This window comes from Clupea harengus, unplaced genomic scaffold (genome assembly GCF_900700415.2).
Source record: "Clupea harengus unplaced genomic scaffold, Ch_v2.0.2, whole genome shotgun sequence".
NCBI classification, from domain to species: Eukaryota; Metazoa; Chordata; class Actinopteri; order Clupeiformes; family Clupeidae; genus Clupea; species Clupea harengus.
The window spans coordinates 58,289-75,009 of NW_024879760.1; the positions used below are offsets into that span (position 1 = coordinate 58,289).

The 16,721-nt window shown below is 45.5% G+C and overlaps 1 protein-coding gene across 1 annotated transcript; it reads left to right on the forward strand.

Annotated features, from left to right (window-relative positions):
- Positions 1 to 339: 339 nt before the first annotated feature.
- Positions 340 to 16,715, forward strand: nsd1a (nuclear receptor binding SET domain protein 1a; the record flags this gene model as incomplete). Its single annotated transcript, XM_042704921.1, has 23 exons — positions 340 to 823; positions 1,570 to 2,420; positions 2,605 to 2,746; positions 2,982 to 3,154; positions 3,695 to 5,549; positions 5,666 to 5,778; positions 6,296 to 6,575; positions 6,727 to 6,818; positions 7,149 to 7,206; positions 7,413 to 7,591; positions 8,287 to 8,418; positions 8,645 to 8,768; positions 9,116 to 9,316; positions 9,993 to 10,172; positions 10,543 to 10,699; positions 11,127 to 11,332; positions 11,835 to 11,947; positions 12,121 to 12,390; positions 13,082 to 13,198; positions 13,800 to 13,941; positions 14,121 to 14,227; positions 14,373 to 14,568; positions 16,292 to 16,715. Coding segments are annotated over exons 1-23 (6,158 nt in total), but the record flags the coding sequence as incomplete, so codon positions are not given.
- Between the last annotated feature and the right edge of the window lie 6 nt (positions 16,716 to 16,721).

Below are 16,721 nucleotides of genomic sequence, written 5' to 3' on the forward strand. Positions count from 1 at the left end.
GGGATATGATCAATTTGTCCAAATCAATTAAGACATTCGATTTTTTTTTCTTTTTTATCAGTGTTGACATGCAGTTGACATGTTTTGAGCATGTCGTGGCCTGTATGGAGACCGGATAATGTATTCCATTTACAGTCCGATTTTAACAACACGCACTTTCAATGTTAAACATCAGATTGTATGACATATTTAATAGGGTTTAGAATGTCAGATAGAGTATATTTGTTCAAACTTGAGTCTTTTTTCATTTCATAGCGAGCATGGATGCCTAAAATGGAGGAAGTTACGCCTTTGTTAGGGTAAGGAAACAAATGGCGTTATGGTTAACTGCAGTAGGGCAGTGAAATGTCGCTCCAATTTTGCGGATTGCGCTGGAATATTGTGTACAAATGTTTATTCAAGGTATTCAAGGGACTGCAATCGTGTTTTCCCTTCCCATGTAATTTACGCTATACCTGAGTTTCTGTCGGGGCATAATGCTGTTAAGTACCCCAATGTGCACAGAGACTGGGGGTTGGGTGGCTGTGCCGATTGGTCGCTCACCAGCACAGTCAGTCAGGGCTTGTTTTAACATAACCAGGGGCATTCGGCAGCAGGCAAACAATCATGTATTCAAAATGAATCTTGGGCTGATTGAAGCTTGCGTGAAGGACATTTACTTTTGCAACATATAGCCTAGACACTTCGCTGAAATGAAAGGCATCTCGAGAATTTTGTCACTGGATGACTTTTTATTTTTGAAGGGACCGCCGCCGATGAGGCGATAGAGGGGAAAGAATGAGTGCTGAGCCTGGGCCTACGAGTTGGTGCTGGGATTTTGCAGGTCCGCTTTCACAATTTGAAAAAAACAAATGCTACATGTCGTAATTTGAAATGCTCTCGAGTGGTTTTGTTGTGACCGACCCCTAAATGGTAAGATTCCGGCGACTTTTTATATTCTAGTGGTATTAGCTGTATTTCACATCGTCCTTTCATATAGGGGTGACTAGCGAGCTGTCGGTTTCTCTGCATATGGGAACTAGCTACGGCATTAGTGTTGATGGCACGCGTAGCTGCTTGAAGAATCAAGCTCGCTGTTAATACTATCATTGATATTTTCAAAGGCCATCGACAAATGAACATTTGCTACGAAAATACAGGTCAACGCGATGGTTGTACTGCATGGAATCGCTGCATGACGGTATTTTTTAGGTAAATCTTTGTCTGTCAGCCACACTGTCTTGACGGCCTGGCCAGAGGTTGCCAGTCCATGTCGGCTAATTAGGCTACGCCTGAGCACGGTCGAGGCTGGTTTTGGGTGAAAACGTTTCTTTGTCAATCTGTTTCTAACAAATAGTGTATTAGTAATTTTCACAAAGGGCTTTAAAGCCATATGTTGCAGGTAGCACGCCATAACAAAAGTAGCTTAGCCTTTTTTTTGTTAATGATCTGTGACATCTTAGGCTCTCCAACTATTGTGGATCTTTATTGTTTCTTCATGTTGCCGTTGTTGATCCAAACCTGGGTCATAATTGAATGAACCATTTCCAAGTCTGTAATGTATCTTTTTTTCTCTCTCTCTCTTGATAGGATGGAGTCATGACAACATGAATCAGTCCTGTAAAGTGGCAGTGAGGGATGGCTCTCCCCGTCATTCCACCCCACAGGAACACTTCAAGAGCGGGGCAGGCCGCTCACCTGCCGTACTGTCGAAGCCTGCCTTCAAGCAGACATCGTCGTACAATCAGCAGAAGAACTCTTCCTCCTGCTACAGTCCTCTGAGACGCCTCCAGGACCTCACCACCATGGTGAACAGACCCGACCTGGGTTTGCAGGAAAAGGACTTCCATGGCCGCAATCACTTGCACAGGCACAGTCCCTTGGGTGCCACTGATTTTGGGAGCGGACTTGTTCATACGCCCCTGTCTCCCAGTAACAGTGACACAAACCCACGGGAGTTGGATAAGAATGGTTTTTCCCCTCTAAGTACGGACAGCTTAGAGCACTCTCCCCCTATTCCAAATGGCTACTTGCATTTTGAGTCTACCTTATTTGACAGCAAGGACGAGGACGAAGATGAGGACGACGACGATGATGATGATGACGATGATGATGAAGAGGAGGATGAGGATTATGAACAAGGCAACTGTGAAGTTGACATGGCGTCGCTGTCAAACAAATGTAAAAAAAGAGATTTCCCGGAAGTTTGCTATAGCTCAAGCACATACAAACACGAACCTGTTGTTTCAAGTCTGGTTCCTAAAAACATACCTGAACCAGACCCTGCCATAATGTCCCATGGCCTTGATGAAGTCAACATGGTGGATCTGGACAGTATGGATGAGTTCTCTGACAGTGACTGTGACCTTCCCAGTACGGAGAACATGGCCTCCTTCGGCTATGGGTCCTCTCAGTTCTCTCCCAATGGTTCCCATTCAAACGTAAGGCGTCTATTAATTCACACCCTTTCATATCATGACTGCCTGTCTTATTTATTTTTAGAACATCATTCATCACTGTAATATCACAGTAGGTCTTCATTTTCTTTTGATACAAACAGTCTCATCTGTCCCAACGCATGATAAACATATGACTGGTCCTGTGTATTTTGCTTGTTTATTTTAGTCAAGTAGTCCAAAGAAGAAGCCTCTACCTGGAATAAAGTATTGTGTGGGAGATGTTGTTTGGGCCAAGTTCAACCGGAGACCCTGGTGGCCCTGCCAAGTGACCTGTGACTCACCAAATGGAATTCACACACGGATGAAAGGTTATTATGCTGTAGTACACTAGTAACAGTAATCATTAACTGTGTATGCGTACTTTATCAGAGGCAATGGCCAAAAATGATCACCGCTATGAGTAGATACGGTATTAATCTTTTTTTATTTTTATTTATTTCATCATTCTTGCTTAAATTGACCTATAGATTACTTTGTGGTGTTGTTACAGAAGTATTTTCACACTTGTCTGTCTCTAAAATAACTGTTTCTTTGGTATGGCAGAACCTAGCCGGAGGCCCTGCCGGCTGTATTTCCTCAAGACTTTTGGAGAGGTTGTGGACAGGGCCTGGGTCCCTGGAAAAGCCACGTATCTCTTTGAGGGGGGGCATCAGTTTGAGAATCTGCCAGTGCTCAGACGAAGAGGGAGGCAGAAGGAGAAAGACTACAAATACACGGTAATGTCACCACACCAGACAGTCACCATGTGTTCTTTCTTGCTAAATTGACGACTTTCAACTTTTGGTGACAATAACTATTCTTTGATGCATGGAAATGATGAGTTGCCCCAGTTGCTATTGATGGGGATCATTCTGCAGGATTGTCCAGTGAATCTTCTCTCTTAAACCTAATGGTATTGCCGTTGTGCTATAAAGTAGTAGTACAGTGCGACTTTGTGGATATAAATGCAAATAGACATTGAAGTAAGGGTGAAAGCAGACCATAAACATAGTGTTGAATTTCAATGTATAAGCTAAGTGTGTAAGTTAGGTGTATTAGAATTGAGCTGTTACACCTAAGTATGATGATGTCTGGTCTGTTGTAACTGTTTCTTCTTTTACCAGTGTATTAGAAAGTGTTATGATGGCCACTGACTGTAGATACATGCTACTTAGTGAATGCATGGAAAATTCATACTTATTTTCATACAAAATACATACATACAGGTGTATTAGCATTGTCTATTAGCATTAACATTTTGCCTTAATCCTCTGTAGATACCCAAACGCCTAATGGATTCGTGGAAAGCCAGTGTGAAGGAGGCAGAGGCCCACCGTCCGATGGTGCCCAAGAACGGCCTCTCCGTGCCCTCCGCCTGGGAGAGGGACACCCCCACACCTGTGGCCGATGAGAAGGTGTCGGACTCGCCCGGCTGTTCTTCTGTGTTCCCCGCAGCCTCCCCTCGGAGCCCCCTGTTCTCGAATGGAAATGACCAACCCATGAAGAGCCCACCCCTGACAAAAGAAAGCAGCAGAAAGAAACCTCCCAGTAAAAGAAAGACTGCCGTGTTAAATAAGACCATTAGCAACGTCAGGGAAATGCCGAAAATGTCGCTGAGCTCCACAGAGGACAAAGCAGAGGTTTTTGATAATCCCACGGTGTCAGATCAACCCAAGAAAGATACCAGAGACTGCTATTTTGATATCGATACAGTGCCCAGGATTCTATGCCCCAAACGCCCAGAGGAGGAGCAGAAGGCGGCCGAGAAGGTTCTGGGGAAAGACGTTAAGCCGGTGGCCCCTTTAGTGAAAAAGACGGGCAAAGAAAGACGGGAGAGGAATTCTAAGAGTATATCATCCGTTGTCGCAGACCTGGCCATCAAGCAGCTGGCCAACAAGGAGAAAGCGGCAAACTTGGCTCTCCAAAAGAAAAAGGGTAGCAATGCATCCGGCTCTCCAGACTACGTGGTGGACTTGCATTCTCATCACCTCCCAGCCAGTAGCGGCCTGATGACTCGAGCGCTTAAAGCCAGCGAGGAGACGGAGGAGGCGCAGTCTGTTAAAGACGAGGAGGGCCTCTCGCCCCATCGGGACTTGGCGGACATCTTGGAGAGGCGCTGGCAGTCCAAACTGGTGCCCGACGCTGAGTCCGATTCGGCTCGTTTGACCTTTTCTCCGCCCGAGCGTAGTCCTCCGACCTCCCCGTTCCGCAAGTCCGCGAGCGGCAAGCCAGACAAGAACCACGTCTGCAATGGAGCTCTGCTAAAGACAGATGACGTTACCAAAGCCTCCGCCGACCATCCTTCTGCGGCTTCAGTTCAAGTCAAGCAGGAGAGCGTAATATCAGACATATCCTCCACCTCCTTCCCATCTCCGTGTGCGTCACCCTTGGAGTCCCCGCAGGACGGCAAAGATCTTTCCACCAAGTCCAAAGTGAAAGAAGAGGGCGACTCGGGCAAGGCTTCGGGTCGGCCCGACTCCAGTTACCACTTCAGCACCTACCTAATGCTACTGAAGGACCTGCACGACACCAGAGAAAAGGAGGGAAACCCTCTCACCGTGCCACCCCCTCCCTCGTCCACACTTATCAAGGAGGAGCCGTCCCTCATCCCCGGGGCATCGGGAGAGGAACAGCCAGAGGGCAAACTTGTCGAGAAGGACTCCTCGCACGGGACCAAAGCGCATAACGGCAAGCGCGGGAAATCGCCAGTGTCGAAGACCCCTCATGTCAGACCCAGCAAGACAAAGTCTAAGGCCAACACGAAAAAAGACGCGCAGAAAAATGAAGGAAAGAATGTTCCGGCGTCCCAAACAGCACTCTTTAGCAAAACACTGAACACGCAGCAGCAGAAGCAGAAGCAGCACGGGTCGGCAGATTTGGATGCACTTGAAACGGGAGTGCCGCCCACGGAAGACCTCTCCAGTTCCTACACTTTCACCAAATTCGCTCCCAAGAAGCGATGGCAGACCTTCGAATCGAATGCCGGGGATGGTGCCAAACTGAAGGAGGGTGAACGGGGTCTTTCGGCACAGCAGAACTCGGCGAAGGTGCCCTTAGAATTTAATGGACTCTTCAAAGATGGTAACCATGGCAACCAAGACACAGACGTGGGTGAAAAGAAAGAAGGCTCAGGTGGGGTTCAATTTTTTTATTTTTTTTATTAAAGGGTCATCGTTCAATTTTGTATCACGGTGAAAGCTCAATGAAAAGGAAAAAATGTGTTGAATACATTTTTTGTGTGTTCTCAGAAAACAAGAGGCTTCGAAAACCAAGTAAAAGACTTCTGGAGTGGAATGAGGAGTATGAGCAGATTTTCTGCCCAAAGAAGAAAACAAAGAAAACCTCAGAGACAATCAAAATGGTAACATGGCTATGCTTTCTTTTCCTATAATATTATCAGAAATTAAAATGTATTTGTTCATTACCTCATTCATACACATTAACACATGCAACACTCTTCATGCAAGTTGATATGTAAGGGATAATGTATAGAACGCCGGTCATTATCGGGAAAATAAGCCCCGACAGGGCGAACAGCACCCCGACGCGAAGCGGAGGGTGTTGCTTCGCCCTGAAGGGGCTTATTTTCCCGATAATGACCGGCGTTCTATACATTATCCCTTACATATGAAAACGAAAAAATAACTTAACACAGTGTGTCTTTTTATAATATTATTTTAATTACAATTTATTTGTTACCATTCGTGGTGTTAAAAAGCAGAGAAATAGTTCGCCAAAGACGTTGAACTTCAAAGACGTTGAACGGAGTGAATGGAGCATTCTACAGCATTAAGAAGAGCCGTGTAATAAATACTTAAAGCAGTCTGAAATCAGCTCCCATGCCACCACTGTGTTTGTAACATGCTGTTTTTCTGTAGGGAATGGGGCCAAGCGACTCAAGCGGAGGGTCACCGGGAGAGGTGACACCCCATTACCTGCGGTCAATAGGAGACAAACAGATGTCCCCGGATGGGGAGCAGTCTAAGACGTCCTCTCCATCTGAACAATACGATCGTCCTCCTCGTCTTCAACCTCATCATCATCATCATCACCAGCAGCTGGAGGGAACTGTCTCTGGTCTAGACTCCTCAAGCCCTCCCCAGGAGGCTCCTTCATTGGGGATAGGAGGAGAAGATGCCCTGGGACACACAGAGTCATGTAAGTCTGTTTTAATCTCCTGTATATTGTGTGTGTGTGTGTGTGTGTGTGTGTTTAAATTAGGGGAACTGCTTGTTGTGAAGGGTTCTTTAGTTATTCACTCATTTAGTGACTGATTTATTGATTAATTGACTGTGGATGATTTCTTTAGCTTTCTCAGAACGAAAGAGACCAAGGAAGCCCTCTCACAGAGTTCTAGAATGTGTCATTGAGGAGGATTCCAACAGAAACCTGAAGAAGAAGGTAAGATCAACGACAGGGCACCCAAACTCATTTGACTTTTGGCTTGTTTTGGGTGCTGTATTGACAAATCGCAGTACAGATATATAAACAGATCATGATGTAATGAACATAAAACAGATCATAATGTAGTAATAACGACAACAATAAATAACACATTTTGGTATAATCTTGTGAAGGGAATGTGTTGAATGGCAAGCCTACGTTTTGGCTGTGAGCTTTAGACTTGATTACGTGTACTGAAAAGGTTCCCTTTGTATAGCTCCTACAGTAGGTCATCTATGTATGTCTTGTATTTTGTATGTATAAGTTTAATTTTTTTCTGTATTCCAGAGGCCTATGAAGAAAGAACTACCATCACCCACTCTGCCAAGTCCCTCTCCCTCCACATGTGAGTAAAGACTGATTTCAGACAGCAGTTGAAATAATTTATAGCAGGAAGTAAAAAATTAATAAACATTGTTTTGCGCATAATGGCTACCCTAGTAGCAGCTGAGTCTGTGTGTGGCTGGAATGTGCCCAAATTCGCGCCGAATCCTTTCCAGGCTGGGTGGCTGTCTGGATCAGCACTCACAGACTCATTTGTTTCTTTTCCAGCAGTGTGTCCACCGTCAGAGAGTGAGGCATCCAACGACGCGAGGGCCACAGCCTCACCTGTCCAGCGGCAGACCCCACCGGCCCCGCTCAGTGTTAAAGAAGGAGAGGACGGAAGCCCAGATAGGACAAAAGAGGAAGCCGAGCCGTGTGTTAACGGAGACGAGCCTCCACAGTTAGAGGTGAGGCAGAGAGTGGAGTGGTTGGCTGGGCTCTTTGCTGTGGTTGTGGCTAATATAATCATTTATTTTTCTATAGATGCTATTTTAAGGGCATTACGTGAGATCTGGGTAGGCTGTAAAAAGAATACTTGACCTACTCTGTGTCCATCCACAGATGTCATTATGTAAGGGATAACAGCCGCCAAGGTTTCCCATTATACGAAAATATTGGACATTATATATGTCTATATATATATATATTGACATCTGTGATCATTCATGTTGTCGTTAGAATTTATGATTGTTGTGTTTCTCTGTGTAGTCATACCAGTTACCTAGCACAAACATTTTTAGAAGCGTTACATTTCAGAATGACAGGGTGACACACTTTCATTTTGATTGAAAATACAAAGTCATATCAAATACCAGGCCCTCTCTGACCTGACCACATAATAGTTTTTTGTAAAGGATTGCTTAAAGAACTCTGATCAGTGTGTAATGCCTGGTTGATTGCCTAAAAGGCGTCCAGTGGTGGCTGCAGTATCTGAGATAAAGAGCTTGATGTGGTCATTCTTGTTTGAGATTCATTTGCTTTTGATGCAGGAATGAGAACATGAATACATATGAATCGCTCGGAATTGAGTGAATTTATGTTTTAAGGTTCTGTATGAGAACATAAGTAACACCAACGTTCTAACACTTCCTTCTCCCTCCAGCCCATTGGCTCTTGTCATGACGGACACCTCCCTTCAACCCATGATCTGCTGCCCAGTGACATGGGTCTGTGCAGTAAGAAGCCTCAAATGGAGAAAGGGGGTGCAGCCTCACTGAAGGAGAATGTGTGTCAGGTGAGAGCCGTCTTTCTCTGTTTTGACATAGAAACCGTCAGCACTCGTGTTTTGAAGCAAATATACTCCTCGACTTCTTATGCTACTTTTTAAAGGCTTGCCGAGTACAAGAATAGACAGGAAGTAGCCAGAGCTTAGACTGGCAGACAGACAGAGAGAGGGAAAGGGAGTGTGTGTGTGTCTTGTGTGAGAACTCTGCTAACTATGATGGGGTCCCCATTGTCAGGTGTGTGAGAAGACCGGGGAGCTACTCCTGTGTGAGGGGCAGTGCTGTGGTGCTTTCCATCTGCAGTGCATCGGCCTCACCGTAACCCCGAAAGGAAAGTTCGTCTGCAAGGAGTGTACCACAGGTGTGTCCTCTCTCTTTGTCTGTCTGTCTGCCTGTCTTTCTCTCTGTCTGTCTGTCTGCCTGTCTGTCTGCCTGTCTGTCTGCCTGTCTGTCTGCCTGTCTGTCTGTCTGTCTGTCTGTCTGTCTGTCTCAGCTATCCACTGGGATTTTTACCATCTCTGGGCTGTTGTCAGATACAACTGTTCTGGCCCTTCTGGAAGTTTCTCTGCTTTTGCTGTCTTGCTAGTTAAGCAGAGACTTGTATGCCTTTAGGCTTTTCGCCAGTGAGTCATATCCTTGTGTGTGTGTGTGTGTGTGTGTGTGTGTGTGTGTGTGTGTGTGTGTGTGTGTGTGTGTGGTCCTCCTCAGGTGTGCACACCTGCTTCGTGTGCAAGATGCCGGGGCGCGATGTGAAGCGCTGCATGATCCCGGTGTGTGGGAAGTTCTACCACATGGACTGCATCCTGAAGTACAGCCCCACCGTGCCCCAGATCCGCGGCTTCCGCTGCTCGCTGCACGTCTGCCTGGCCTGCTACATCGCCAACCCCGCCAACCCCAGCAGCTCCAAAGGTGGGTGACCCGCACGGAGACGTGCACATGCTCTTCATCTTCGACCTGGACGGCTGGCTTTCCTGCAGCGAGCACGACCCTTGTGGGCCTGACCCACTCAAGCCCGGCGAGATCCGGGGCGAGTAGATACCCGACCTGGCCACCGACAGGGCCGTTTCGGCCGGACGGCCAAATCCTCTCCCACTGCCACCTGGGAAAAGCAAGAGTTAAATAATGCCATTGAATGAGGACATGTTAGGATGAGGAACACGGGATGTTATCATTTAATGTTTTTACTAGTTTTCTTTTCTTCCCTAGTCTTTTTGTGATCTCTGCTTCATATGTTTTCATTTCATTTAATTTCATCTGTACAGAGAAGTGAGTGGCTAGAGAGCTCTGTGTGAAAAGCGGATGTGTAAAATTGGATAATAGGATAGAACATGATGGGATTTAGAATAGGCTATTATTACTATTTTCCTCTATTCAAATCTTTTTGTGATCTCCACCTCATTTTTTTGGGGTCTTTTTTTTCAACATACAGACACAAAGTTCATGTAATTTACAGTAGGCTTCTTACTATGCAAAGTAGCAAACCACTCCTCTTCTCTCCTTCTATCTCCTCATTTCTCTCTCTCTCTCTCTTCTGTCTCCCTCTCTCTCCCTCTCTTTCTCTCTCCCTCTCTCTCTTATCCTACAGGTCGTCTGACCCGCTGCGTCCGCTGTCCCGTTGCGTACCATGCCAACGACTACTGCATGGCCGCAGGCTGCGTCCCCCTGGCCAATAACAGCTTCCTGTGCCCAAACCACTTCAACCCACGCAAGGGCTGCCGTAACCACGAGCACATCAACGTCAGCTGGTGCTTTGTGTGCTCCGAGGGTCAGTTGTTCACTATTGGCTGTGTTAGATTTCAAAATGTACATAAAGATATACTATAAGATCATGCAAGTGAATCGAATATAAATGAATGTATACAACATGAATATAATGACATTATATAATAGTATGTTATGAATACTCTTGATTTGTATAAGATATCAGCATAAGTTTCTACTTCTGGTTGTTTTTCCATTTTTGTGTAGTTTCATAAAATCTCATAAGGCAAAAAACAGAATTGAGACAGCAAACTGAATTAGCCATCAACGTTGACAGCATAGGCATAATAAGGACGTGATTGTGTTGTGTTGTGTGTTTTGTGTAACATCTACTGGTGCTAGTCCCTCACTGACCAACTTTGCTGTGCGTGCAGGAGGGAGTCTGCTGTGTTGTGAGTCGTGTCCTGCTGCTTTCCACCGTGAGTGTCTGAACATCGACATGCCGAAGGGGAGCTGGTTCTGCAACGACTGCCGGGCAGGGAAGAAGCCCCACTTCAAGGACATCCTGTGGGTCAAAGTGGGTCGGTACAGGTGAGGAACATTGGCATCTCTCAGTTAGCATCTACCAGTTAGCATCTCTCAGTTAGCATCTCTCAGTTAGCATCTCTCAGTTAGCATCTCTCAGTTAGCATCTCTCAGTTAGCATCTCTCAGTTAGCACCTACCAGTCAACTTCTACAGGTCAGCACCCCGTCAGCTGATGAATCATTTGTATTCCTTCCAGATGAAATAAAATATAAAGCAGCAATTGCCATTGTTTTCATTGGTCACAAAGAGAGGGTTTATTAGCATCACACCATACGAGAGGGTGGTATTAATTCTCAGGCACCATCTATAAAAAAAAACCTTAATCTCAGGTGAGAAGAGATGCTATGAGATTGTAGCTGCTAGATCATTTCCATCTGCATCATACCTTTTATAACCACCGAGTTCATTGTATAACTCTGACTTCTCATCAGATGGTGGCCAGCAGAGGTCAGTCAACCTCGGATGGTTCCGGAAAACATTCTGCGTATGAAGCACGAGGTGGGCGAGTTTCCTGTGCATTTCTTCGGTTCCAAGGATTACGTGTGGACGTACCAGGCCCGGGTGTTCCCTTACATGGAGGGAGATGCCAACAACAAGGAGAAGATGGGGAAGGGTGCAGATGCCATCTACAAGAAAGGTAGGTTCTCCCTTTGATCGTGCTAATAGTTAATTCTAATTGGGCTAATCTGCTTACCTCCAGAACTATTGCACATGCATGTGTATGGCCCCTGATAAGGCATTAATTGTTAGAATTTGCCATTTAATTGAATTCTTAACAAGGCACAATTTCTTGAGTATCCTTGTGAGGCATATTTGTACAGTCATTATTTTCTGGTACAGTCATCATGCATTGTTTCCAAAAGAGCCTGATAGGCCTAACATACCTTATTTGGTCTCAGCATGCTGGTCCATTTTTGGCACCATTCTAAAGCACAAAACATCTCCGTCTGAAGTAATTAGACCTCGGGTGGGCCATTGTGCTTATTGGAGAGAACATTGCTTTCTATTTTAAGGTTGTAATGGTGATTTATTATAGATGTGATGGGCACCTTTCCAAGTTCTCTCTCTCTCTCTGTGCATGTGTGTGTGTGTGTTTGTGTTTGTGTTTGTGTGTGGGTATGTGTGCGGTTCTACCACAGCTTTGCAGGAGGCCGCCGAGAGGTTCCGCGCATTGCAGGCGGAGAAAGAGATGAGACAGCTGCAGGAGGACCGGAGGAATGACAAGAAACCGCCTCCCTACAGACACATAAAGGTACAGTCCCAATGTGATCTTGAGATGTACAAACTTGAAAGTATGAATCATAATGATACATCAGTCCATAGTCAGCCATTTTTTTGCATTTCTGCTTTTGCAATTATGCATCCATTGTATCTTGACAGGGTATCTCCATCAACTGCATACGGTACTTTCTCTGTTTCTCTCAGGTTAACAGGCCCATAGGTAAGGTCCAGATCATCACTGCCGACCTTTCCGAGATCCCCCGCTGCAACTGCAAGGCCACAGATGAGAACCCATGCGGCATCGACTCGGAGTGCATCAACCGCATGCTGATGTACGAGTGCCACCCGCAGGTGTGCGCGGCCGGCGAGCGCTGCCTAAACCAGAGCTTCACTAAGCGTCAGTACTGCAACGTGGAGATCTTCCGGACGCTCTCCCGCGGATGGGGCCTGCGGAGCATGTTCGACATCAAGAAGGTAGCGACATGTTAGCATAACATTAGCATAACTGACAGTCGTGTGGCATGACTAACATCAAAAGGCATCATTAGCATTACCAGGTTGACGCAACTTGACAAACATCAAAAGGTAGCACCCCATGATGTTGGCATAACATTAGCATAAGAGCCGTTAGCATAACACGACCGATATCAAAACGGTAGGGCGTTGGTCGCATAGCATTAGCACAATTTAGAAATGCACTGGGTGGCAGCAGAGTTTCTTTTCTGTTTTGTGATTAGGGATTTATTTTTGTTTGGCTTTCTGTCCTGCCAAATGTCCAGTGTTTTTTCATTTTTTTTTTTTCTGGAAAATCAAGGACATAATCTTGTAACACATAAGCTTAACATTGACATTTCAATGTCCTTGACCTATTTTTCAAAGTCACTTTGCCATGTCCATGCACATTTAAACTGCTTACCTCCAGAACTATCGCACATGCAAGTGTTTGGCTTGAACTGTCTGTCTGTGTGTGCAGGCCACTTACCCAGTGCTAAAATGCAATAGACATTTCGGTGAGGGTGATGGAAATATTTACCTCTTTCTTTTACTCAGTCGGAAATGAGATCATAAAATATGCAGATACTTTTCAGACTTGTCAGCTTCTCAAAACAAAACCACATCTAAAAGGCAGCACCTTGTTTGATGTGTCTTCTTTTACTTTCCCTAGGGGGCCTTTGTGAGCGAGTACGTGGGCGAAGTGATAGACGAGGAGGAATGCCGAGCCAGGATCAAACACGCTCAAGACAGTGACATCTGCAACTTCTACATGCTCACGCTGGACAAGGTAAGGGCCAAGTGTGTGTGTGTGTGTGTGTGTGTGTGTGTGTGTGTGTGTGTGTGTGTGTGTGTGTGTGTGTGTGTGTGTGTGTGTGTGTGTGTGTGTGTGTGTGTGTGTCACTGCACACTTCCACTCAACCATAGGTGTGCCAATGGGCCCTGATAACTTTGACAACACTTTTGATAACACTGTGATGTGTTTGATGTTATTGTTATAACGTTTGATGTACATTGACATGGATTGATTGGACGATACAGTAGGCAGCGTTTCTCCTGTAGGTGAGTTAATAGTTAATATCCACAAAGCATGAGGAATCTTTTGAGGTTTATTAACGGCTTGTGAAAGTGTACACAAATGACAGATATTGCTTGTGTGCCCGGAAGAATGAGAAAGGTTTGAGATGTTTCTAAAGATTTCATTTTTCACAGTCTAACTTTCAGTCCCACTTTTTGAAAATCCGACTCACCACATTTTTGTTCTTATGACACAACACTACCTATTGCGTTATCTCAGGTGCTTTGCATTGGGGCTCTGTCCCCTGCCCCCTGTGGCAGGTTTCTGAAGGGGTATTGTCACACTTAACCCTCTGGGTCTGTGCTGTTTCTAGGACCGGATCATTGATGCTGGACCTAAGGGGAACCAGGCCCGCTTCATGAACCACTGCTGCCAGCCCAACTGTGAGACACAGAAGTGGACTGTGAACGGGGACACCAGAGTGGGCCTTTTTGCCTTAGAAGACGTCCCTAAATGTGAGACCAAATCTCCTACTGTTTGTTCCTGACTGATTTTGTTTGCGTTGGCAAATAATAGTGGACTGGCTCAGCTGTGTCTTGCCGTACCAGGTTACAGAAATAGGACTATTGCCTTAAATGTTTGTCTACATTCCTAAGAGTGGAAAATGTACTCAGTTGTTGGTTTGTTTACGCAGGTGTGGAACTCACCTTCAACTACAACCTTGAGTGTCTGGGGAATGGGAAGACTGTTTGCAAATGTGGAGCTCCAAACTGCAGTGGCTTTTTGGGAGTTCGACCAAAGGTCAGAAAAAAAGCTTTTGTACAGCCCCCTTCATGTTAAACAAATGGCGAATGTGACATCGATGTGACCATTTATTTATTTATTCTCAATAACCCTGAATATGAAAATATATATGTTAATTTTTTTCTGTCCTCTCTCATTTCAGAACCAGCTCTCCACGCAGGACAAAGGTCTTAAGAAGAAGGTTCCGGTAAAGCGTAAGAATAAGCTGGAGTTAACCAAGGAGCGTGAGGATGAATGTTTCTATTGTGGGGATAGCGGTCAGGTTATCTCCTGCAAAAAGCCCGGCTGCCCAAAGGTCTATCATGCAGACTGCCTCAACCTCTCCAAGAGACCTGCAGGTGAGAGAAAACCACAGCATTGACTAGTCTCAGAGCCTTGGCCTAAGTCAGCGTTTCTCAAAGTGTGGGGCGCAGAGACGTGACAGGTGGGGCGGGAATGGAGGCGATGAACGGGAGCAAAATGTATTTACCCCTGATCTATGGCAATGCTTTCCTTTATAGACAATATATTTTGATTGACGTCGGCGTATTAACAATTAAAAAAAAAACTTTAGTTTAGTTTAGTTTAGTTAGGGCTGTGTACTGTTCTTGCTGTGTTAACAGTCAGTTCAACAGTCAGCCAAACTAGATTTCACGAGCCAGGTAGCCACTTATGAGTGAAACAATAATAAATAAATAACAGAACTCATGTCCATCCCTGACCAAAGATGGACAGTTCACTTCACTTGGTCCCCGGGCGCTGCAAAGCTGCCCACTGCTCCTGGGGGGTCCTTGAGGAAGGACGGTCCAGGATGGGAAAAAAGCAGAAAATAAATTCACCGCGACCTCAGGCCTACCTGCGTGTGTGTGTGTGTGTGTGTGTGTGTGTCCTGTGTCGCCTCCATATATGCACGTGTGTGTTCCAGTGTGTCGTGTGTGCCATTAAAAACCTGACAAAGGTCTTAATTATTATTATAATACACAAGAAACGGAAAATACTTAGAAGGTATCTTAACTAAACACAGCAAGTTACTATTAGATTCATTACATCAAGAATCAGAGCAACAACAGATTACAGCACAGCTGGCTAATAAGTGCTAACGTTAGCCACCAACAGAGTTATGTATGAATGGTGTGCTAACGGTCACATATTAGAACGTAACGTATCTAAATGATAATGATAAATGGTAATTATAATTACATTTTACTTTTCAATGAACTAACACAGTTCATAGAATTTAAACATAGGTCACTTAAACATATTTATCACAGGGTGCGAGGAAAAGCATAATTTAATAGAGGCTTACTAGATATGTGCGTTACTAACTGACACAGTTGTTCCCTATCCCACGAGACGAGTATGATGTCAAAGTAAAAGTCCGTCAACAGAAAGAAATGCAATACTGTGTGCGTGCAGGGATGGATTACCGAACGGGCCTACCGGGCCCAGGCACATGAGCTCAGGGGGGACCTAAACCAGAGCCTCTGCATGAAGTCGCTGTTATTAACTTTGCTTGCTGTCAATTGTTTTTAGACTTTGTATTTGTTAATATCAGAGGTGGCTTAAATGTATCTCTTATTTGTGGTTGGAAGCGGTGTATTTTGTTACACGTCCTGACCCATGGTTTCATAATCCGTCCATGTGTGCGTGTCCATAACAACAATACACTACAACATGAAACATGAAATCACTCCAAGCAATATACATTTGCTGACCTTAATAAGATGCTATTTGTTATTACTTGAGGTTATTTCAATAATTGACAATTTTAAGCTTGGCCTACCATTTTATGGGAGCGATGAGGGACAGGTGGGGCTTGAAAAGGCCCCCTTGTTCAAAGTGGGGAATGACAGAAAAAGTTTGAGAACCACTGGCCTAAGTTAACAGCTCAATCCTGCTTGTGTACCTGCAAATTCAAAACAATGTCTTTCCAGGTGCCTGTATGAAAAGTCTGAAAGTAACCAAATGAACCAGTTTCATCCAGTGTTTCCTTCTTCCTTTACCCTTGTATTTCTGTTTCTGTTTTTTTTTTATGTGTTTATTTATCTGTTATTTATCTGTTTATTTTGTTTTCTGCACTAGGCCGATGGGAGTGCCCCTGGCACCAGTGTGACGCGTGCGGGCAGGAGGCGGCGTCCTTCTGCGAGATGTGCCCCAGCTCGTTCTGCGCGCAGCACCGCGACGGCATGCTCTTCATCTCCAAGCTGGACGGCCGGCTTTCTTGCAGCGAGCACGACCCTTGTGGGCCTGACCCACTCGAGCCCGGCGAGATCCGGGGCGAGTACATACCCGACCTGGCCACCGCCAGGGCCATCTCGGCAGGACAACCAATTCCCCTCCCACTGCCACCTGGGGCTGCCACCTCTGGCTCCGCCGCTGCCACCCTCCCCTGCCCACCCAAGATGGGCAAGCCCGCCTTAACATCTGCCTCCACCAAACGATTGGTGTCCGGCCCTGGTAACAGGGCTCCCAAAGGGCCCTTTGTTTCCCCAAAATCAGATGGGGTGTTAGT